We start from the raw sequence: 24379 nt of genomic DNA, 5'->3' as shown, positions 1-24379 counted from the left end.
AACTTATTTTTAAGAAAAACCATGATGCGTCTTTAATTACTCATATTGCTTTTTTTTTTCTTTTCATTAGGCGAAAGACCTTTGAACCTCCGAATGCCTAATTTACAGAACAGACAACTCCATCATTTTGTGGTGGATGGGGAGCTGAGTAGACATTACTCCAGTGAGGCGAAGTCCCACTCATCAGGTGAGAATGTGGGATGTGCTTAGAGGGAGTAATATTTGAATAAAGCATCTTTCCATTCTAATCTCCTAACTTCCACTGTCCCCCTCCTTAAAAAAGGGTCATTACTAATGATGTTACTAGTCCGTTTTCTCCCCTTGGAAGTAACAGATTGCTATGTTAATAGCCAGTCTTTTTGAGAACATGATATTCCAAAGGACTGACAGGGAAAAGCTCTTGAAGATTGAGATTATTTTGATTAGCTATTACATGAATGGTGACTTTATACACAATTCTGAACCAGATAATAAATGGCTGGTTTCAGTTATGTAATTCCCTTTTCCAGCCTTTCATAATATGAAATTGATGGACTATATGTTTGCTGTCCTGCTAAGAAAACCTTGTGTACCAAAATCTAAACTTTTCATGCAGCTGCATTTGGGGGATGATATTTGTATTTCAGAAGTAAACTGAGCTCCATAAAAGGACAAGCTGTTCCTTACTATAGTTTGGTGTTTTCATGTTTTTATCCAAGTAAAGTGAGTTATACAGACTTAAAGTATTAGACACCAACACCATTTGAAAGAATCTGGTATCATCCAATCTTTGAGCTAAAGTAACTTTAGGAGTTACTTGAAATCACTTGTTTCATCTGTAAAATAGAAATAATTTCTGCCTCATAGAATAGTTATGAGGATTAAACAAGATCGCCTATAGGCATTGCCTGGCTGATAGGAACTCAGTAAATGGTAGCTACTATTTTTATTCTTCTTCTTATGCTGAATTTCTGTATAGAGAGGAAAATTCATGAAGTGAACTGCCTAATTTCAGATAAGCTATTAATGTTGGTTACTTTTCTAGAATCCTTTTTAAAGTGTGTGTGTGTGTGTGTGTGTGTGTGTGTGTGTGTGTGTCCCAGTATTAGTACTTCATGTAAATATTACATTTTATTGGCATTCTGTAGTATTTGTTTGAGGTTGAAATAATTATTCATGTAACTCCAAGGAATGAGTCCTGTGAAAATAGAATCTTCATTCTTTTATCCCTATTTCTCCCACCTTAAGGTTTCATGGCTAGAGAAACTTTTAAAAATAGTTCCATGTTTAAACATAGAAGCTGTTTTTCTGCCTCATGTCTTCAGTGATAGTAAATATTTTAGACAATAACTTTGTTGTATACGAGTGGCCAGTTTTATTTTATATATTTTATGTATCACTTTGGACCAAGCATTAAATAAAAATCAGTAGGTTCTATATGCTGTGTGCTTTATATACATTTTATGATTTAAGTCTCATATCACCCTGTGTAGATACTATCCCCATTTTATAGATGAAGACACTAAGGCTCAGAGAGGTGTGTAACTTGCCCAGAGATGTATACAGCTAGTAATTGGCAGAAATGGAATATAAATCCAGAATCCAAACTCTTAACCTCAACTCTGTAAACATAAAAATTTTATATGGAATTGCAGAGTCATGAATAATTTGCTTGCTTTGGAGTTTGGGGGTTTGTTTTTAAGTTTGTTTTTTTGTATCCATTGATTTAAAATATCAATACATTTTGTGTTTCTCTTTTTATACAGAGAGCCTGGGGATTTTAAAAGACTACCCTCACTCAGCTTTTACTTTAGAAAAGAAAGTCATCAAAACAGAGCCTGAAGATTCAAGATAGCTATGATTCTCCCACTGTTCTCTGGAAATGGCATCAGATTTAAGGATAATGCTCCATCATAGAAATAAGCCTTAATAACCAATGTTGCCTCATTCAGCACAAACAGATTTCATAGCCAAAGCTTAAGGACTGATACAGTAATCTGTGGAAACCAGGAAGACAAAACTACAGCCACAAAAGAAAATTAAGAGAATGTTACAATCTGTAACAGAAATACTGATCCACATTCCTCTGTAAGTCATTTTATGTGGAAAGGCTTACAAATTAATATTGTAAGCATTAATTATTTAAGAATGTACAATGTATAATTTATAGAAGTAAAATCTAGATGTTGAGACCTGTTTGGGCCAATAGGTGTGGATACAGTTTATCTTACTTGAAATTTCATTGTCTACTTTAAGTGTGTTTTGCGTAAATATTGTATGTCAGAGTTTAGAATCTTTGCAGTCATAAAAAAGAAAGTTTAAGTGATGTAGTTATTGGCAAAGTTGTAATGACTTTGGAAAAATGGAAAGCAAATACTCAATTTAAGTCAGGAAAATGTTGTAGATTTAATATCTGATAAAACTGATTTTGTTTAATAGGAAATGTGTCATTTCATAGTAGTCACATGTCATTTTTACTGGCTTAATTAGGCACATAGTTAATAAATACTGGAGTAATGTCAAAAAAATGAGCAATAGAGTATAAAAACCTCTCTTACCTAGTTGACCCAGGTTGCATTTTATGATAGCTACTTAAGGTATAACAAAAATAGGAAGCTATTAGTTGGACAGAGAACTAGAAACAAGTGGACAGATGTGTAAAAGCCTTGACTTAAAATTATTATTTCAGAATGTGTTATATAGATTAAGACATAGTAAGTTAACCCTAAATGTGATAAGGATGGTGACTGTTAACAAAGGCTATAATATATAGTAGAGTAAGTACTGTTTTATATCCAGAAATTCTTCTCTACGCACCAGAGTCAGAGAAGCTAGATGGCTCTCCCTGGGGAATGTCTTCCCATGCAGACCATCACAGGTTTAGACAATCAGTGCATCCACATTTGCAGGCATATTTCTATGGAGGTTTAGTTGACACATATTATTTATTTTACAATTTCATTTTCGTATACTTTTCAGATTTATGAATGCAGTTTTTTCTTAAAACTCATTTTAACTTGAAAATCTGTTTTAATTCCCCCTATTTAATTAATGGGTTGTATGCCTAAATATGAGGGTGTGCTTAAATGTTAATAACATACTTGCATACTTACTAGAATTTCACATTGGAATCCATAGTGAAAAACAAATACTACTTCTACCAATTTACATTTTTTCTGTTGGTTTAAGAGAAGATGTTTGACAGCTTTACCTACTTCCTCCAGATTCATCTAAACCCAGATATTGCTGAGAAGACTGTATTGACTTGGAATATGTGTTTTTTATGTTGTTTTCGGTTCTGCTCTAGGTCATGACTATGTAAAAAATATTAAGTTATAATCTATTATACTAAAATTCATCAGCCAAATGTTAGATGAAATGTCTGCACTGTAGTCTCTGATCACTGTCACATATATAATTCCTTTTTCATTTTGATTTGTAGAATAGCTTTACAGTAGAAACACCAGTAAACAACTTTTATACTATTAAAAGGCTTTTTTTCCTTCCTAAATGTTTTAATTGTACCATAGTGTTTTGCCCACTGAAGAAGCTTTTTATGGACTTTGCAACTTTGTTGCTAGCTTGAGGTTGATTATTGTGATTGTATTGTTCACTGTGCATAGAAATAGTATGAATACGATTTACATAGATTGTTCAGTTTTTAATATTAGCCATAGAACTGGTTAGTATCTCAGTAGTTTCATGAAACGTTTCCTGTATTCTAATCTATTTTGAGAAATTCTGTGGGTTTTTTTTAATTGTGTCTTATGGTTCAAGTTTGTAGATTTTAATAAGCAAAAATTTTTAAAGATGTGGTAATCTTACAACTAATATTTATCTGTCTTTCATGACCGCACAAACTGCATCTTTAAATCCATAAATAAGTTTCCTTAAGTATCATACTTTTCTGGTCTTTCATGCTTAGTGATAAGGGGGAAGCACAAGAAAAATTTCAGTAGAATACAGTTTTTATTTTGTAAACACTAATGTATTAAACTTGCTATACATTGAAGCAAATAATATATATTTTTATTTGAATTGTATATATGAATTGGATGTTATAACTAGTTGATTTTTTTCATTGTGTTAGAGGTATTTTCACTGAACAAGGTCAATTGGTTACCTCAGTATTACAACCAATATAATCCAAGGGACCATTTCTCCCCAAGTCCGTTTTGTACTTTATTACGTGAAGTCTGCGTTTCTGTGACTATTAAAGCTGTTGGTGACGTGGGATGAGTGCAGTTGCTTCCTGTGGCAATAAAGACTTTGTGTGCCCCACGTATCTCTGTTTATAGAGCTTTCTGCATAGCACTCCTCACAGTAGTATTAGCCTACCTGTCTCCCCTCTCTCATTTGGTCTGGGCTTGAGTGTTAGGGGCCAGGGGCTTATTATACCTTAAGACTAAATATTATTGTCAGCTACCTTCATTTTTATAAAGTTATTTGGCAGACAGGTACTCTGGTCTGTCAGAGAGAGAATTTGGTTTATTTTGTTCTCACTTAAGAGAATGTTACAAAGACATTTTGAAAACTACCCACCATGTCTAACCAGCTAAATTAATAAATAAAAGGGGGAACATTAGGATTTAACATTCATGATATGCTAATATTTGCAAAGTCTTAATGTGATTTGGTCTCAGTATTAAGGGCTAATTATATGAAATTCAACTAACCTGTGGTAGAGAATTAGCAGAAGCTTTGCAACAAAGTGCAAAAATAGTGCTGAAGCCACACACTCACTGAGCTGATGGCTCAGCTTCAAAAATAGTGCTGAGCCACACACTCAGGTGAGGGTGGAGGCCACAGAAGAAATATAAGACATGGTCTTTGCCCTTTGGGAACCCAATACCTAGTTGAATGGGAACTATTACCACTCAGATAAAATCCAAATTTCAGTGTGTTACAGAGGGATGAATAAGGAACTGACATTTAACTGCATTCTGTGTTCAGTAGGTATTATGGTAGTAGATACTTTACAGGTGAAAGAAAGCACATTTAGTGAGTGACACTCGAGATCAGCCAGGACTGGAATAGTTAACAGAAAGAGATGGGGTGTGCTTATGAAGTCATAATGGTAGTACATTTCAACTTGAGGTCACTTTTTAAAAAATTATTAAGCTGAATGCTTGAAAATAATGCTTGCCGTGAATAATCATTCTTTTGACAGTCCCGTTGAACCTATCAGAAGGCAGGGGGAAAAAAGTGCTTTTTCCTGTCCTTAATTAGTAAAACCACTTGGGTAAAAGCTTTAAGATTTGGTGACTGTGAGCACCTAGTGTGCCTTTACAATTATAGTTGATGGTATTGAAAGACTTGAAACCTAAATAAGCATGCAAGGAATTTCCTAACACATGGTCTGCTCACTTGGCTACTCAAATGTTTTAAGTATTACTGACACAGTACCCATTTTGCTGGTGACTTCACTTAATACTGCACTGAGTCTTCAAAAGAAAATCAACAAGACATTAACCTAATGAAACTAGGAGGTCTGTCTCTTATAGGAAATGAATTCAGTTAGTAAAAAGCTGAAGTTAGAATTGAGCAAACGTGTTGTGTTTGTAACAGCTTGAAGCATAAGACCAAATATGGTAGCTGCTATTTAACTAAAAACCAACTTATGGCCCAGCTGTGTGCATGGGTGGCATTTCAGGGAATACAGGCTTATTTATTTGTTATCTGTGGGTGTTCTCATAAATGAGATTCTCAAGTGGGCCTCCAACGTTAATAAAAGAATGATCCAATGTCCAGAAATTTGTTTTTATTGTAAATACGTTTAATCTCAAAAATCCTTCCTGTTGACTGTTTCTTTAGTGACTCTATGATTCTTATTTTACATAGGAGTGATCAAAAGCTAAATGCCAGTGTTTTTCTTACTTTCTGAGTATGCAGTAGTTAAAGCTTTAAAACCTCTTCTCTGGCCTTTGTTTCTACTGACATACGAAATTTTTTTAAAAAGGAAAAAAACACCTGTATGGTGTTTTAAATTTTTTATGCAGAGCTAATCAGAAATTTATTTTGTAAGTTCACAATCAACTGATAAAGTTAGAATCCAAAAACTTACTGTGTTTAACTTTTTAAGTTCAACATAAATCTTTTTCTATCCATAAGTTTATTTATTTTTAAATTTTTATTATAGTTGCTTTACAACGTTGTGTTAGTTTCTACTGCACAGCAAAGTGAATCAGCTATATGTATATATCTATCCCCTCTTTTTTGGATTTCCTTCCCATTTAGGTCACCACAGAGCACTGAGTAGCGTTCCCTGTGCTATACAGTAGGTTCTCATTAGTTATCTATTTTATACATAGTATCAGTAGCAATTTTACGTGAACTATGAATAACGGTTGATTCCATTTACAAAATTGGTTAAGATCCTTTATATTTTTATTCTTTCATATTCTGCCTGTCTTCTAAGGGCCACAACATTTTAAAGTATTAAAACAATATCCTGTTGAATTCTGGGTCTCCAGGATGTATCTGTTTGGTCACAGTTTCCAAGGTTTTATTGTTCTGACAGCTAAATAATCTACTTCCAAGTATTGCTCCCAATAAGGTTAAAGGTCTATTCTTTACCAGTTCATCTTCAGTTAAAGGAAATTTTTATGACATTTTTGTAGCAATTGCATAAAACTCGCAAGAGAAATGCGAGTTCTGTGATTCATCAGAAACGAATCACGAAAAATGCTGATGTTTTATTTCAACATCCATATCAAATGTTTAGTTATGATCCTTTTTCTGTTGCCTCTAATTTTTTTGTACTGTATTATACAATTGCTGTCTGTTTAAGTTTTCCAGTGTAACTTCTCAAAAGAATTGACTTCTTCACAATCTTGGAAATAGAGTTAATTGAATGCTGCCATCAATCATAATATTGCAAAATGCAGATTAAGTACATATAACACTGGTTTAAGATGGTAGCGCCAAACAAGTGTTACAATCAACCCAAGAATTTTTGTCATCAGCCTATTAAGAGTGACAAACTTTGTGAATTTCCTGGTAGTCCAAACAATTTGGTAATCAACCCAGGCTAGTTTTGCTGTGGGTGAGTACCAGTGACGGTATAAGTTAGATTGTGCTTCATATTTACACATTCTGAAACCTTATGAGTCATCTTTGCATTAAAAGCTTGCACCTCATAAATTTATGCTAAAAGTGCCGTGTTCAACACCCACACACAATCCTAAGCAAATAAGGCCATTCTCATGTAACTGTCACAGACACCCTCTGCTGACAGGTCACTAAGGCTCAAGTATGTAGGAAGGTATTTAAGTAGTGCACACGTAGGTGGAATCTTAGTGGTAACCGGCTCAGCAGAGGCATTTTATAATTTTCTGAGACTACCTACCATCCTCAACTGTGAACTGTTAAGCCAAACATCTGTGGTCTAGCCCCATGCCCTGCCATTTAGTATCCTTCCCAGAAGACAAAGTGATCTTTTTGGTAGCATGTTCTCATACTGTGGGTCCTCCAGAGTCACATCATTTTAGTTATAATTCCAAAAAGGAGTACACACTTTCTACCCTCAGGTCTCTGACAACGTAATGTAAGGATGTTTTCCATCAGCAGTTAAAATGGACTAGGTCATCTTTTTCCTTTCTGAAATCAGCCAGTTATTCTATCATCAGAACATGCCCGTACATTGATGAGTGAACTTCTTCTGCATGCATCAGCTAATTCTCAAATTGGAGCACATCTTTCTGAGTTTTACTTATGGGAAGACAGCTTGTGTAAAATAAGACAGACATATCACAGATATAACCAGGTACTTAACTCCAATTCTTAGAATATTAAAAAGCAATATCCACTTGTGAAAAAGATTAACAAGTAAATTTTAGGTTACCTAAACTTATTCAAAGAGAAGAAAAAAAATAATATATTGTAATATTTAAAAGTGAGAAGAGAGATCTAATTTCCCAAGATTTTAACTATTATGTATATAATAGTTTATAGGAAAAATATGTCACTTGTATGCTCCTTTATTAAAAAGACAACTAGTTCTGCTTTGCAAAGCACATGATCTAAAGCAGGCTTATATTTCTAGTGACAGTTGTCGTAGTGCCATATATCAAATTTACCATTTTCTAGCACTGGGCTAACTGCTGTACATTTAATCCTCTCTGCAACTCCAGGAGGTAATTATTATTACCCTCATTTTACAGATGAGGAAACGGAGGTCTCCAGATTAGGTAATTAGTTATCACACCCCTAGTAAGTAGTAACTTGGGCCAGTCCACTTGTTGGATGCCAGTCCCTGTGCACCCTAACCTGTCAAATTTCCTCTCAACTGAGTGGCCTATACTGTATCAATGTTTAACACAATAAACACTTTGAAATGCAGATACAGCTTACATATACACATATATAGAAACTACTGGGCCAAGACATGGAAAGAACCTAAATGTCCCTTGACAGAGCAATGGATATAGAAGATGTGGTGTTTATATACAATGGAATATTACTCAGCCATAAAAAAGAATGAACTAGGGCTTCCCTGGTGGCGCAGTGGTTGAGAGTCCACCTGCCAATGCAGGGGACGCGGGTTCGTGCCCCGGTCCGGAAGATCCCACATGCGGTGGAGCGGCTAGGCCCATGAGCCATGGCCACTGAGCCTGCGCGTCCGGAGCCTGTGCTCCGCAATGGGAGAGGCCACAATAGTGAGAGGCCCGCGTACCGCAAAAAAAAAAAAAAAAAAAAAAAATGAACTAATGCCATTTGCAGCAACATGGATGGACCTAGAGATTATCATACTAAGTGAAGTAAGTCAGAAAGACAAATACCATATGGTATCACTTACATGTGGAATCTAAGATACAACGCAAATGGGCTTCCCTGGTGGCACAGTGGTTAAGAATCCGCCTGCCAAGGCAGGGGACACGGGTTCAAGCCCTGGTCTGGGAAGATCCCACATGCCATGGGGCAACTAAGCCCGTGCACCACAACTACTGAGCCTGCGCTCTAGAGCCCACAAGTCACAACTGCTGAAGCCCGTGCGCCTAGAGCCCGTGCTCTGCAACAAGAGAAGCCACCACAACGAGAAGCCTGCACACTGCAATGAAGAGTAGCCCCCGCTCACCACAACTAAAGGAGCCTGTGCGCAGCAATGAAGACCCAATGCAGCCAAAAATAAAAATAAATAAGTTTAAAACAATTAAATAAATATGACACAAATGAACATATCTACAAAACAGAAACAGACTCACAGATATAGAGAACAGATGTGTGGTTGCCAAGGGGGAGGGGAGGTAGGGGAAGGAAGGATTGGGAGTTTGGGATTAGCAGATGCAATCTAGTATGTCTAGGATGGATAAACCAAAAGGTCCTACTGTATAGCACAGGAAATTATATTCAGTATCCTGTGATAACCCATAATGGAAACGCATATGAAAAATATATAAATGTATAACTGAATCACTTTGCTGTACAGCAGAAATTCACTCAACATTGTAAATCAACTATACTTCAATAAAAACCTTTTTTTAAAAACTAGAAAAAATTATCAATAGTTATCTTGGGCAGAGTAGAAGGACGTGCCCTCACTCCCTCTCGTGAGAGCGCTGGAATCACAACTAACTGCTGAACAGTCATTGATAGGAAGACACTATAACTCACCAAAAAAGATACCCCACATACAGACACAGGAGAAGCCACAATGAGACGGTAGGAGGGCCGCAATCACAATAAAATTGAATCCCATAACTGCTGGGTGGGTGACTCACAAACTGGGGAACTCTTATACCACAGAAGTCCACCCACTGGAATGAAGGTTCTGAGCCCCATGTCAGGCTTCCCAACCTGGGGGTCCAGCAACAGGAGGAGGAATTCCTAGAGAATCAGACTTTGAAGTCTAGGGGATTTGATTGCAGGACTTCGACAGGACTGGGGGAAACAGAGACTCCACTCTTGGAGGGCACACACAAAGTAGTGTGCACATCAGGACCCAGGGGAAAGAGCAGTGACCCCATAGGAGACTGAATCAGACCTACCTGCTAGTGTTGGAGGGTCTCCTGCTGAGGTGGGGGGGTGGCTGTGGCTCACTGCAGGGACAAGGACACTGGCAGCAGAAGTTCTGGGAAGTACTCCTTGGTGTGAGCCCTCCCAGAGTCTGCCATTAGCCCCACCAAAGAGCCAGGTAGGCTGCAGTGCTGGGTCACCTCAAGCCAAACAGAGAGGGAACCCAGCCCCACTCATCAGCAGACAAGTAGATTAAATATTTACTGAGTTCTGCCCACCAGAGCAACACCCAGCTGTACACACCACCAGACCCTCCCGTCAGGAAGCTTGCATAGCCTCATGCACCAAAGGGCAGACAGCAGAAGCAAGAAGAACTACAATTCTGCAGCCTGTGGAATGAAAACCACATTCACAGAAAGACAGAAAGGCAGAAGACTATGTACCAGATGAAGGAACAAGATAAAACCCCAGAAAAACAATTAAATGAAGTGGAGATAGGCAACCTTCCAGAAAAAGAATTCGGAATGATGATAGTGAAGATGATCCAGGACCTCGGAAAAAGAATGGGGGCAAAGATCAAGAAGATGCAAGAAATGTTTAACAAAGACCTAGAAGAATTAAAGAACAAACAGACAGAGATGAACAATATAATAACTGAAATGAAAAGTACACTAGAAGGAATCAATAGCAGAATAACTGAGGCAGAAGAATGGATAAGTGACCGGGAAGACAATATGGTGGAACTCGCAGCTGTGGAACAGAATAAAGAAAAAAGAATTAAAAGAAATGACGACAGCCTAAGAGACCTCTGGGACAACATTAAATGCAACAATATTTGCATTATAGGGGTCCCAGAAGGAGACGAGAGAGAGAAAGGACCCGAGAAAATATTTGAAGAGATTATAGTCGAAAACTTCCCTAACATGGGAAAGGAAATAGCCACCCAAGTCCAGGAAGTGCAGAGAGTCCCAGGCAGGATAAACCCAAGGAGAAAAACGCTGAGACACATAGTAATCAAATTGACAAAAATTAAAGACAAAGAAAAATTATTAAAAGCGACAAAGGAAAAGCAACAAATAACATACAAGGGAACTCCCATACAGTTAACAGGTGATTTCTCAGCACAAACTCTACAAGCCAGAAGGGAGTGGCACAATATGTGTAAAGGGATGAAAGGGAAGAACCTACAACCAAGATTACTCTGCCTGGCAAGGATCTCATTCAGATTCGATGGAGAAATCAAAAGCTTTACAGACAAGCAAAAGCTAAGAGAATTCAGCACCACCAAACCAGCTCTACAACAAACGCTAAAGGAACTTCTCTAAGTGGGAAACGCAAGAGAAGAAATGGACCTACAAAACAAACCCAAAACAATTAAGAAAATGGTCATATGAACATACATATCGATAATTACCTTAACCGTGAATGGATTAAATGCTCCAACCAAAAGACACAGGCTTGCTGAATGGATACAAAAACAAGACCCATATATATGCTGTCTACAAGAGACCCACTTCAGACCTAGGGACACATACAGCCTGAAAGTGAGGGGATGAAAAAAGATATTCCATGCAAATGGAAATCAAAAGAAAGCTGGAGTAGCAGTACTCATATCAGATAAAATAGACTTTAAAATAAAGAATATTACAAGAGACAAGGAAGGACACTACATAATGATCAAGGGGTCAGTCCAAGAAGAAAATATAACAATTATAAATATATATGCACCCAACATAGGAGCACCTCAATACATAAGGCAACTGCTAACAGCTATAAAAGAGGAAATCAACAGTAACACAATAATAGTGGGGGACTTTAACACCTCACTTACGCCAATGGACAGATCATCCAAACAGAAAATTACTGAGGAAACACAAGCTTTAAATGACACAATAGACCAGATAGATTTAATTGATATTTATAGGACATTCCATCCAAAAACAGCAGATTACACTTTCTTCTCAAGCGCACACAGAACATTCTCCAGGATAGATCACATCTTGGGTCACAAATCAAGCCTCAGTAAATTTAAGAAAACTGAAATCATATCAAGCATCTTTTCCGACCACAACGCTATGAGATTAGAAATGAATTACAGGGAAAAAAACCAAAGAAAACATAAACACATGGAGACTAAACAATACGTTACTAAATAACCAATAGATCACTGAAGAAACCAAAGGGTATATCAAAAAATACCTAGAGGGCTTCCCTGGTGGCGCAATGGTTGAGAGTCCACCTGCCGATGCAGGGACACGGGTTCGTACCCCGGTCCGGGAAGATCCCACATGCCATGGAGTGGCTGGGCCCTTGAGCCATGGCCGCTGAGCCTGCGTGTCTGGAGCCTGTGCTCTGCAACGGGAGAGGCCACAACAGTGAGAGGCCTGCGTACCGCAAAAAAAAAAAAAAAAAAAAACAAAAAAACCTAGAGACAAATGACAACGAAAACATGACAATCCAAAACCTATGGGATGCAACAAAAGTAGTTCTAAGGGGGAAGTTTATAGCAATACAATCCTACCTCAAGAAACTAGAAAAATCCCAAATAAACAATCTAACCTTACACCTAAAGGAACTAGATAAAGAAGAATAAGCAAAACCCAAAGTTAGTAGGAGGAAAGAAATCATATAGATCAGGGCAGAAATAAATGAAATAGAAACAAAGAAAACAATAGCAAAGATGAATAAAAGTAAAAGCTGGTTCTTTGAGAAGATAAACAAAATTGATAAATCTTTAGCCAGACTCATCAAGAAAAAGAGGGAGAGGACTCAAATCAATAAAATTAGAAATGAAAAAGGAGAAGTTACAACACACACTGCAGAAATACAAAGCATCCTAAGAGACTACTACAAGCAACTCTATGCCAGTAAAATGGACAACCTGAAAGAAATGGGCAAATTCTTGGAAAGATATAACCTTCCAAGACTGAACTAAGAAGAAATAGAAAATATGAACAGACCGATCACAAGTAATGATATTGAAACTGTGATTAAAAGTCTTCCAACAAACAAAAGTTCAGGACCAGATGGCTTCATGGGTGAATTCTATCAAACATTTAGAAAAGAGCTAACACCCACCCTTCTCAAATCTTTCAAAAAATTGCAGAGGAAGGAACACTCCTAAACTCATTCTATGAGGCCACCATCACCCTGATACCAAAACCAGGCAGAGGTACTACAGAAAAAGAAAATTACAGACCAATATCACCCATGAATACAGATGCAAAAATCCTCAACAAAATACTAGCAAACAGAATCCAACAACACATTAAAAGGATCAGACACCATGATCAAGTGGGATTTATCCCAGGGATGCAAGGATTCTTCAATATATGCAAATCAATCAATGTGATACACCATATTAACAAATTGAAGAAGAAAAACCATATGATCATCTCAATACATGCAGAAAAAGCTTTTGACAAAATTCAACACCCATTTATGATAAAAACTCTCCAGAAAGTGGGCATAGAGGGAACTTACCTCAACATAATAAAGGCCATATATGATAAACCCATAGCAAACATCATTCTCAATGGTGAAAAACTGAAAGCATTTCCTCTCAGATCAGGAACAAGACAAGGAAGTCCACTCTCGCCACTACTATTCAACATAGTTTTGGAAGTCCTAGCCACAGCAATCAGAGAAGAAAAAGAAGTAGCAGGAATACAAATTGGAAAAGAAAAAGTAAAACAGTCACTGTTTGCAGATGACATGATACTATACATAGAGAATCCTAAAGATGCCACCAGAAAACTACTAGAGCTAATCAGTGAATTTGGTAAAGTTGCAGGATACAAAATTAATGCACAGAAATCTCTTGCATTCCTATACACTAACAACAAAAGATCAGAAAGAGAAATTAAGGAAACAATCCCATTCACCACTGCAACAAAAAGAATAAAATACCTAGGAATAAACTCACCTAAGGAGGTAAAAGACCTGTACTCAGAAAACTGTAAGACACTGATGAAAGAAATCAAAGATGACACAAAGAGATGGAGAGATATTCCATGTTCTTGGATTGGAAGAATCAATATTGTGAAAATGACTATACTACCCAAAGCAATCTACAGATTCAATGCAATCCCTGTCAAATTACCAATGGCATTTTTTACAGAACTAGAACAAAAAAACCTTAAAATTTGTATGGAGACACAAAAGACCCCAAATAACCAAAGCAATCTTGAGGGGAAAAAATGGAGCTGGAGGAATCAGACTCCCTGACTTCAGACTATTCTCCAAACTACAGTAATCAAGACAATATAGTACTGGCACAAAAACAGAAATATAGATCAATGGAACAGGATAGAAAGCCCAGAGATAAACCCATGCACCTATGGTCAACTAATCTATGACAAAGGAGGCAAGGATATACAATGGAGAAAAGACAGTCTCTTCAATAAATGGTGCTGGGGGGCTTCCCTGGTGGCACAGTGGTTGGGAGTCTGCCTGGCAATGCAGGGGGCATGGGTTCGAGCCCTGGTCTGAGATCCCACATGCCACGGAGCAACTGAGCCCGTGTGCCACAACTACTGAGCCTGTGCTCTAGAGCCCGCAAGCCACAACTACTGAAGCCCATGTGCCACAGCTGCTGAAGCCTGCACACCTAGAGCCCATGCTCTGCAACAGGAGAGGCCACCGCAATGAGAAGCCCGTGTACCACAGTGAAGAGTGGCCCACGCTCTCAGCAACTAGAGAGGGCCCGCGTGCAGCAGCAAAGACACAAGGCAGACAAAAATTAAATAAATGAATAAATAAATAAATTTATTAAAAAAGGAAAAGTGGTGCTGGGAAAACTGGACAGCTACATGTAAAAGAATGAAATTAGAACACTCCCTAACAGCATACAGAGAAATAAACTCAAAATGGATTAAAGACCTAAATGTAAGGCCAGACACTATAAAACTCTTAGAGGAAAACATAGGCAGAACACTCTTTGACATAAATCACAGCAAGATCTTTTTTGACCCACCTCCTAGAGTAATGGAAATAAAAACAAAAATAAAAGAATGGGATCTAGTGAAACTTAAAAGCTTTTGCACAGGGCTTCCAAGTGGCGCAGTGGTTGAGAGTCCGCCTGCTGATGCAGGGGATGCAGGTTTGTGCCCTGGTCTGGGAGGATCCCACGTGCCGCGGAGTGGCTGGGCCCATAAGCCATGGCCGCTGAGCCTGCGCCTCCGGAGCCTGTGCTCCGCAACGGGGGAGGCCACAGCAGTGAGAGGCCCGCGTACCGCAAAAAAAAACAAAACAAAAAAACAAAGGATTAATCTCTAAAATATATAAACAGTTCATGCAGCTCAATTTAAAAAAGACAAACAACTCAATCCAAACCTGGGCAGAAGACCTAAATAGACATTTCTCCAAAGAAGTCATACAAATGGCTAAGAAGCACATGTAAAGCTGCTCAACATCACTAATTATTAGAGAAATGCAAACCAAAACTACAATGAGGTATCACCTCACACCAGTTAGAATGGGCATCATCAGGCAATCTACAAACAACAATTGCTGGAGAGGGTGTGGAGAAAAGGGAACCCTTTGGCACTGTTGGTGGGAATATAAATTGATACAGACACTATGGAAAACAGTATGGAGATTCCTTAAAAAACTAAAAATAGAATTACCATATGACCTAGCAATCCCACTACTGGGCATATACCCAGAGAAAACCATAATTCAAAAAAACACATGCACCCCAGTGTTCACTGCAGCACCATTTACAATAGCCAGGTCATGGAAGCAACCTAAATGCCCATCGACAGACAAATGGATAAAGAAGATGTGGTACACATATACAATGGAATATTACTCAGCCCTAAAAAGGAACGAAGCTGGGTCATTTGTAGAGACATGGATGGACCTAGAGACTGTCATAGAGAGTGAAGTCAGAAAGAGAAAAACAAATATCGTGTATTAACGCATATATGTGAAATCTAGAAAAATGGTACAGATGAACCAGTTTGCAAGGCAGAAATAAGAGACACATGTAGAGAACAAATGTATGGACACCAAGGATGGAAAGTTGGGGGCGGGGTGGTGGTGGGATGAATTGGGAGATTGGGATTGACATATATACACTAATATATATAAAATAGATAACTAATAAGAACCTGCTGTATAAAAAATAAACAAATAAAATTTTAAAAATAGTTATCTTAAAATACTGGTAAATTCTCAGATTTAACAGTAATGTTAGTAAAATATTGTTTATGTTATACTTTTTTTAAAAAGGAACTATTGGGCTATATGCACATGAGTATAGATCCACTGGTTAGTTGCTAGTGGTGTCTAGATTCCAGCAAAAGCTTCCTAAAGGAAGTAAGTGTCAAGCCATTCTGAAGGCAGCAGAGAATTTAAGGGGCATTACGCTGCTTTAGGGCTAGCATGTATGAAAGGCCCAGGTTGGGGAGCAGAAAAGTCACATTCAGGTACCACTGGGAAATGTAATGCACTGGAGCAGAGAATTTAGATAAAAATTTAGAGATGAAACATCTAGAAAAAAAAATGCTCACTAAATGGAGTCTTTTGAAACTCATACAAAGTTCTCATTTAATTTGGGAAGCAATTAGGAGTGTTTGAGGAGGGGAGTGAAACAGTCCAAAAATGTTTGAAACAGGAAAAAAGTAATATATATCAGATTCTTAATATAAGGTATTCCAAGGAGCCTCCAAAAAGCTTGATTCTGGCTCTGACATGTGGAAAGACTGACTAGGATGCTGTTGCAGTGTTCAGCCTTCAGGTGGTCAAACTAGACTTGAGCAGTGAGAATAAGGAGCAAGGGGAATAATAGTTAAGGCTGTCCAATCATTCAATAATTCATTAATTCAGCAAACATTTGTTAAGCCACCTGCTTAAAAATATCCAGGTACAGTGTTAGGAACTGGGGATGAAAAGATCATAAGACATGGTCCCCCCCCTTGAGAGATACTCACTGTCTAGCAGAGGAAGACAGCGATTGTTGTTGTTGATGAATTGGCAGGACTTGATAATAGACTAAAATAAATGTCTGGCTCATGTGAAGGGAACATATTGGTCAACTGGATAAAAAATTATCCATGTTTGTGGCCCTGGGAAAAGGAGGGAATAGTAGCACCACTTTACAGAGGAATTTAGGAAGGAGAGTGAGTTTTGGTGTTCAATAATATTTCGTTTCAGACAGGTTCAATTTGGAAGTTGTTGGTATATGTGAGAGTGCTGCCCTGCAGGCAGCAAGAAATATCAAACCAATGATAATGATGGTCTAAGCTGGAGCTGATTTTTGAGAATTTAAAGTCATTTTCCTAGAGAGACTCCACCAAGAGCAAAGTTAGTTATAGATAAACTGATAATCCACAAATAAACCTAAAAAGACCCCCGAATAAAGGTTTAGGTGTGTTTTGCGTGTGTTGTTTAGAGGGAAGAGAGGAAGGAGGGACTGAGTGAAGGAAAAAATTAGCTAGATTTCAAACCATGTTTCACTTCATTTGTGCCTCCAAATTTCACCCACAAATTATTTATTACAAAGGGAAAAAGCTAATTTTACAATTGTGAAATCTAGTTTATTATCCTTTCCTGAAATGAGTGGAAAAATTCTAGAAATAGCACCTTTATTTAAAGCTTGCAAGGCTATCTTTATCATTATAATTGTGACCAAATTAATCCTTTCCACAAACCAGCAAATTTGGCATTATTTTTCTCATTTTATGAAAGAAAAACTGCACTGAGAGGTTTAGGAGCCCACTGATACTTTGAGAAGGAATTAGTTTGCAGGTGACAATTGTTTCTGCTTTGATTTCTGTCTTTAATGAGGAAAGAAAATCAGACTGTGTATTTAAAAAATATAGGTTGCCTCCAGCCCCTTTATGTGGACCAATGTGAGGCCTCCAATGAGACAATTACAAAAGGTTGAGGAAGAAGCAGCATAGGCACTGACGGCTTAAGATAAATTCAAAGTCAAATGTAAAGATTGTTACTTTGTTTCTTAAATGGAGAGTCTTTTTTTAAGATAGAGAAATCGTGTGTTGTTTTGTTAAATATTTTCTTAAAACTCAAGGGTTTTCTAAATCCAACAAAAATTATCACGAACATTTTTTAGGCATGCATCTAAGGACAAGGTGATGTTAAGAACAAATTAAGGTATGATTCCTGAACTTGAAACATTTATAATATAAAACAGACGACATTATTCTGAACAAATTTAAAGAATAAGAGAAAAAATTACAAACTGTGCCCACCATCCAGACCCATACTCTGCCTTCACTCAAGGATGTGCACACCAGGAATGGGTATCATTGTGGGCCATCTTGAAGGCTGCCTTCCATGGGGAGGAGGGGACAATGAGCTCTGTTTGACATGCTGAGTTTGAGAGGCCATCAGTTTATCTTAGTGGAGCTATTTAGGATTTACTTGGAAACAAAAGTCTGGAGATGAGGAAAGCCTGGAGCTCAGGTCAAGACTGGGGTCATGGATTGGGGGGTTATAAATGGTAGTGTGTCTTATAAATGGTAGTTGAAGCCATGGGAGTGAATGAGAGAGGGTAGAAATAGGAGAAAGTTAAACATAGAATCCTGGGAAATATTAACTCATATGGAGCATGTGGAATGAGAAGAACCGCCAGAGATACAAAAGGGCAGTTAGAGAGAAGAACAGAGAGAGAGAGTAACATCCTGGAAGCTACAGAGTAGAGGTGATCAGTAATGTCAAATTAGACAAGAGTCACTTAGGATGAGAACAGGCTGTTGGATGTGATTATTCAGTAGGGCATTGTTAACCTTTAAGAGTGTGCTACCAAACAGGGTAATTGGGGAAAAGAATTGGTGCAACTGTCTAATGCAATTCGCTAAAGTAAAATACAACATACTGATAAAAGTAAATAGAGTATGAAAATTAGTAATGGCCTTGATATAGGGCATCTTTTATGCAAATCTAAGGGTGGCCTATTCCTTGATAAACACCACATCCCTCCTTCATCACAGATTAGACAGATTTACTTAGAGCTATATGACACACCCCAGCTCACGATGCAAGCCAGAATTCAGTGCATCTGGATCCCTTAAGCTCCTCAGCTCAGCCCCTGTCACACAGTCTGCATCTCAAAAGACTGAAGTAGAATCCCACAACAACTGATCAGGAACACCAAACTTCACAGCAGAACAAGTTTGTGTAAAAGAAAACATTTGGGTTTTTTGTTTTTCTATGCATCTCAGTAAAATGAGCTTTTAACTGTAAAATACTAATGACTCGACCCATGATGCCAGGCTACCAAAGTAAACATCTGGCTGTTTATAATAATCTGTGTTTATTTGTTCTAAAACACTTCATTTATTTTATCACTGCTTATTTGCAGTTTTTATGTCTTCAAAAATAGGTAGTAAAAAACAAGAATGAAGAGAATGTTTAGAAGAAAACAGAAGTTCACCAATGTATATGTATTTTTAAAGATTTAAAATACATTTTAACCTCTAGAATGTACTTGTTTTCCTCATGCTAAGGGCAGCTTTGAGTTATGATTAAAACACTCTAATAGCTGTAGTTTAGCCAAAACATATTCTCCCTGATCTCACAGAAATGATGAACTTGTGACTTTAATTCTATGAAGGGAAACTGGTTACATCTGCTCTTTGCTTCTGCCAACAAAGGGAGTGAATGTATACATAGCAGAGCCTAAGAAGGAATATGTGCCCAACCACATCCTGGCAGCTTTGGGAAGATAGGATCTGCCCAAGCTCAACATTGGAATTGGGAGTAAAGAGCTATAAAAACTAATATTTTAGTAGCCTACAATCTGCTATTCTTGAACTATTCTATGTAGTAGCCTACAATCCACTATTCTTAAAGTACAAGGTCATTAGCTTTTGTAAAAATCTTTGAGTTAGAAAATTACACTAGCCTCATTCTTTGTAATTTGCTATTTTTAACTTAATAAAAGTAGCTTTTGAAAGTCACTTTATTCTCTCAAAATCTCTCACAAGATGTCCATTTTATGTTTGTTCTGACTGCAGATGGGGCACCAGAATTCTGAGGTAGAATTTATAACATGGGTAGTGATACATATATACACACATATAGATGGAAGAGTCTAAGGAACTGTTTCTATTGAAAGAGGGTAGAATGTTAAAATCATCTGCCCAATTCCCTAAACGAACCTGGGCCCAGCTGTTAAGTGACTTGTCAAAGGTCTCACAACTGAGAGGTGATAGACCCACGGTGAGACCCTAGGTCCCTGTCTCCCTAGTCCAGTGCTCTCTCTCCTGCACCATCCTGCCTCTCCACTAGGTGAAGAGTGTACCCCTAAACAAAACAAAACACTTTACTATTAGTGGTCAGAGAAAATTCAGGAAACATGAATTTGAGTTCTGGCTCATCTACCATTTATTTGCCATCAACAAGTCACTTATATCTCTACATCTATAGCTGCATTTCCTTTAACCAGAGAAGTACACTTTGGTAATTCAAAGACATGTGCTATATAGGTTAAGGACTGGGGGTCAGAAAGCCTCTGTTTTTTTAAAATTAATTAATTAATTAATCAATTTTTGGCTGTGTTGGGTCTTTGTTGCTGCGCACGGGCTTTATCTAGTTGCGGTGAGCGGGGGCTACTCTTCATTGAGGTGTGTGGGCTTCAGTAGTTGTGGCATTCGGGCTCAGTACTTGTGGCTCGCAGGCTTTAGAGTGCAGGCTCAGTAGTTGTGGTGCACAGGCTTAGTTGCTCCGCAGCATGTGGGATCTTCACAGACCAGGGCTCAAACCTGTGTCCCCTGCATTGGCAGGCGGATTCTTAACCACTTTGCCACCAGGGTAGTCCCCAGAAAGCCTCTGTTTTATAACTGGTTTTATCTTCAGGTGATGAGACTTTTAAACAAGTCATTAAAACTTTTTGACCTTCAGTTCTCTCATTTGTAAGATGTGGATCATAAGAGATGCTCTCCAGATCCCAGGACTGCAGTGGAATTATGGCATATAAAAGACATAAAAGTGTTGTAAACAGTCACAGTCTTTTATGAGGTACAGATATTGTCTTACCTGATTCCATGGGTATCCCCAAGAATCCAGGAGGCTATCCTTATAATGTTTAAGTTATTGCTAATAGTAACTGAAGAAAAAAAATTATTGGAGTCTGCAACCTTTCTTTCCTTAAAGAACATGCTTTGCTTATTTGTTACAATCCGATTTAAAAAACAAAAAGGGTTTTATTCAAGCACATGGGAGGTGCTGTCCTGCAGCAAAAGAACACTGACTGAGGTTCGGGATGCTGGATTCCAGTCCTTGGCTCTGCCATTGTCTTAATGTGTGACTTATCAGATCACATCTTTGCTGTACTTTAATTTCCTCTTCAGTAAAAAGAAGGTTGGGTTTTCACTGGTTGTCCACTCATGTCCTTCTGATAATCTGATGAAGTATATTGATCCTCTCCTCATAATGCACCCAGGCCTTAACTTTTGCATAAATTTCAATGGACTCATAGACTCACCCAATATAGAATGGACTCCAGGTTAGGAATCCGTGACCTCATTGGTCTCTTCTGGATTTAACTGTCTAGGAAAGCTACAACCAAGCTGTCTATGTCTATTTTGGACAAAGATAGCATTCCATTTTCAGTTAGCTTTTTTTATTCATTAGAGTTCAACCTGGATCCTACAGATGGTAGGAGATTTCTGGCACAACATCACCCCATAAGTAGTTGAAATTTGTGAGGAAAAGGATCTGATGGCCTCAGTATTATTTAAAATAGGAACTCCTGAATCTGTCATCCCATATCTTAAGCATAGGTAATTTTTGGTTCTCTATCTAGGCCAACAACTAAAATACAATGGCACTTTATATAACAAGTTCTTAAATCTTTGCTCATATTAAAAAGAAATTTGAGAAATTGAAAAACCCTTCTTTCCTTGAAAAGATACATGGAAAGGGAAGAAATAAACTTGTATTATGCTCTTCTTTTTTTTTTTTGATATTAACCTGTTCTGAGAATCAGGTGAATAAGTGACAGACTACATACTCTGTCAATTACATAATGACTAGTGTGAGCTCTTGGTTGACTGCAAAAGAGTCCATTCAAATCAGTTTAGGCACACAGGGAAGTTTTTTGGAAGAATACAAGTATATCGCAAGGAATCCAGGGCAGGATATCAGTACAGCCTCAGGAAGAACCAATGCCCAAGAAGCTGGGAATTCAGAAGTGATGTTTATTTGTTTCCACTGTCTCAGAGAAGCTAAATGTTTCCTAGTTTCCCCTTCCCTCTGCACATGTGCTTCATCTGTCCCACTAGCAGTGTCTGCTTCAGAATACTCATGGCTGCCCAGCTAAGCACGACTTTCTGTCCAGATCCCAACTAAGATTGAAAGCCCAATTCCAAATTTCCTCCAGGGGGGATTTGATTGCTCCAGCTTAAGGCAGGAAGAGTCATGGGAGCAAAATTTCCCATAAGCTTTCCTTAAAAGAGGGTGTCAGGAAGAGTGAAAATAATAGGGAAAGGAAATGACTTTCATCCCTAGCATATGGCAGATCTCAAGTCGAGGCAAGGGAATCAACTACTTGTTGGTAGTGACTGAGGTTGGAGCACTGACGCTTGCTCCCAAAGTCCAGTCTCTTCCTGCTACTCCTCATGCTCAGAGGGAGCCTTTATCTGGAGAAGACATCCATAGCCCAGCAGCTACCAGTTAGCATCAGGGAGCTAGTCTACTCTCTTGCCTGTATCTCTTTCCAGATGGATATCAACACTTAAGATTTTATGTGACAACTGCATTCTGAACTCTTCATCAAGAAAATGTTAACCATAGAGTTGCAGTCAATAACACAGATTTTCACAATAAAAATTGTAGGACCATTTAACCATCTATTAATGTATTTTAAAGTGTTGGGACAGTTGGGAAAGACAACTTGGGACAGTTGGGAAAATGTAGATTAGCTTTGAAACTTTAAAACTGTATTCATTAGCACTGCTCTGATTGCTAAATATGTAAGCTCATTTGAGCTAGCTTAAGAAAAATTAGAAATTTATTTAAAAAATATAGTGATGTTTAAGAATATGAGGATAAAAGGACAGCTCTGTTGGGCAGAAACTAGGAAACTGACACTATCAGGAACCCACATAGTTCTGTTCCCACTGTCTTCTCTGCTTCTCTAAGTCTACTTCCTTTTTATCCCTGCCACCTGGCTTTTACCTGTTCCTTAATTCATGAAGTGGAATATGACTGCCAGCAATAGTGAGTTTACCCACTTAGGAGGTGAGTTTTTGAAATAAGAATTTGTGTGTGTGTTTCTGTTTTGTAGTTCTTTCTGCTCCTCCAGAGCCATCCACACTGACTGAAAGAGAATTAAGAATGTTCCAGCCAGTATGCAAAGATAAAGAAACAGTCAATGTTTGTTTTGTTTTTTAACAAAATAAGCTCTTTTGTAAGAGTCTGTCAGCAACAATAGTACTGGAAGCAGCAACTTTTTTTTTTCTTCTTTTTTTTGGTAAGTCTTTACATTTTAGAATAGTTTAAGATTCACAGTAAAATTGAGAGGAAGGTACAGATATTTTCTATTATTCTCTGCCCTTCTCCCCCCCACCTTCCCAAGGAGTTTATTTGGGCAGACTTGGGTGGGGAGGCTCTGCATCTAAAAGAGGTATTGACAGGCATAGAGAACAGGCTTGTGGTTGCCAAAGGGGAGGGGAGGTGGGAGAAGGATGGACTGGGTGTTTGGGATTAGCAGATAAAAACTATTATGTAGAATGGACAAACAACAAGGTCCTACTGTATAGCACAGGGAATTATATTCAATATCCTGTAATAACCCATAATGGAAAAGAAAAAAAAATAGGAGGGTGTTGAGCCTCTTGATGGTGAAGCGTGGTTTGTTCTAGTGACTCAGGACCCAATGAGGCAGTGGGAACTTGACCTTGGAGTCGTGGAACCACTTGACCACTGCTGGGCAGCATCAGAGATCTGGATCCAGTGGGCCTGGGCGCGGTGCCAGGTGCCACATCTCGGTAGCACTGGGTGATGGCACCCGCGGTGGTCAGGTCTCTGAACTCTCGGTATAGTGGTGGGTACCGCTCTGGGAGTCATAGCGCAGCCAGATACCAAAGTTCTTCACCCATAAGGGTTATTTCTGGAATACCTGCCCACAGTAGACAAATTCCCCTGAAGACTTCATAGAAGTCTTGCATAAAAGCCAAAGTCTTCATGAAGACATGTACAGAAGCCAAAGCTTTTGATTTGAATGAGGTAGGTTTTGTTGAGAGAAGAAAACATTGTGAGAAATGAAAGAAAAGGCCTTGAAGGAAGCAGGGTATAGAATTTATATCCTAACAACAATACCTTGGAAAGAGGCTGGAAGAAGATGCTGAATGTAACTACCCCCTACCCCCAGGGAGAAGGGAGGCAGGTCAGTGGAGCTGGGGATGAGGGACCAGGACCTTTGGGGAACCACATGGATGGAGGCAGAGTTTGCCTGGAGATGTGAGTACCTTACTCA

General features: G+C 38.3%; 2 protein-coding genes across 14 annotated transcripts in view; one reads left to right on the top strand and one right to left on the bottom strand.

Moving 5' to 3' along the window:
• The window catches only part of NAB1 (NGFI-A binding protein 1), a 44763-nt gene extending 40499 nt beyond the window's left edge, over nt 1-4264 (top strand). For 9 of the 11 annotated variants that reach the window (XM_073807470.1, XM_073807469.1, XM_073807468.1 and 6 more), the window contains 3 exons: nt 71-187; nt 959-995; nt 1747-4264. In XM_073807470.1, the coding sequence (XP_073663571.1) occupies nt 71-187; nt 959-995; nt 1747-1834 (242 nt within the window). In that variant the 3' untranslated portion in view covers nt 1835-4264. Of the gene's footprint in view, nt 1-70; nt 188-958; nt 996-1745 lie in introns of all 11 variants that reach the window. The other 2 variants (XM_019931498.3, XM_019931497.3) reach the window with 1 other exon arrangement.
• Nucleotides 1-24379, bottom strand: part of NEMP2 (nuclear envelope integral membrane protein 2) — a 400823-nt gene that overhangs the window by 182445 nt on the left and 193999 nt on the right. The window lies entirely within an intron of this gene.

Source organism: Tursiops truncatus, chromosome 7 (genome assembly GCF_011762595.2).
Source record: "Tursiops truncatus isolate mTurTru1 chromosome 7, mTurTru1.mat.Y, whole genome shotgun sequence".
In the NCBI taxonomy this organism is placed as follows: domain Eukaryota; kingdom Metazoa; phylum Chordata; class Mammalia; order Artiodactyla; family Delphinidae; genus Tursiops; species Tursiops truncatus.
Note: the sequence above shows the minus strand (reverse complement) of the source record. Positions and strands in the feature narration are given on the sequence as shown.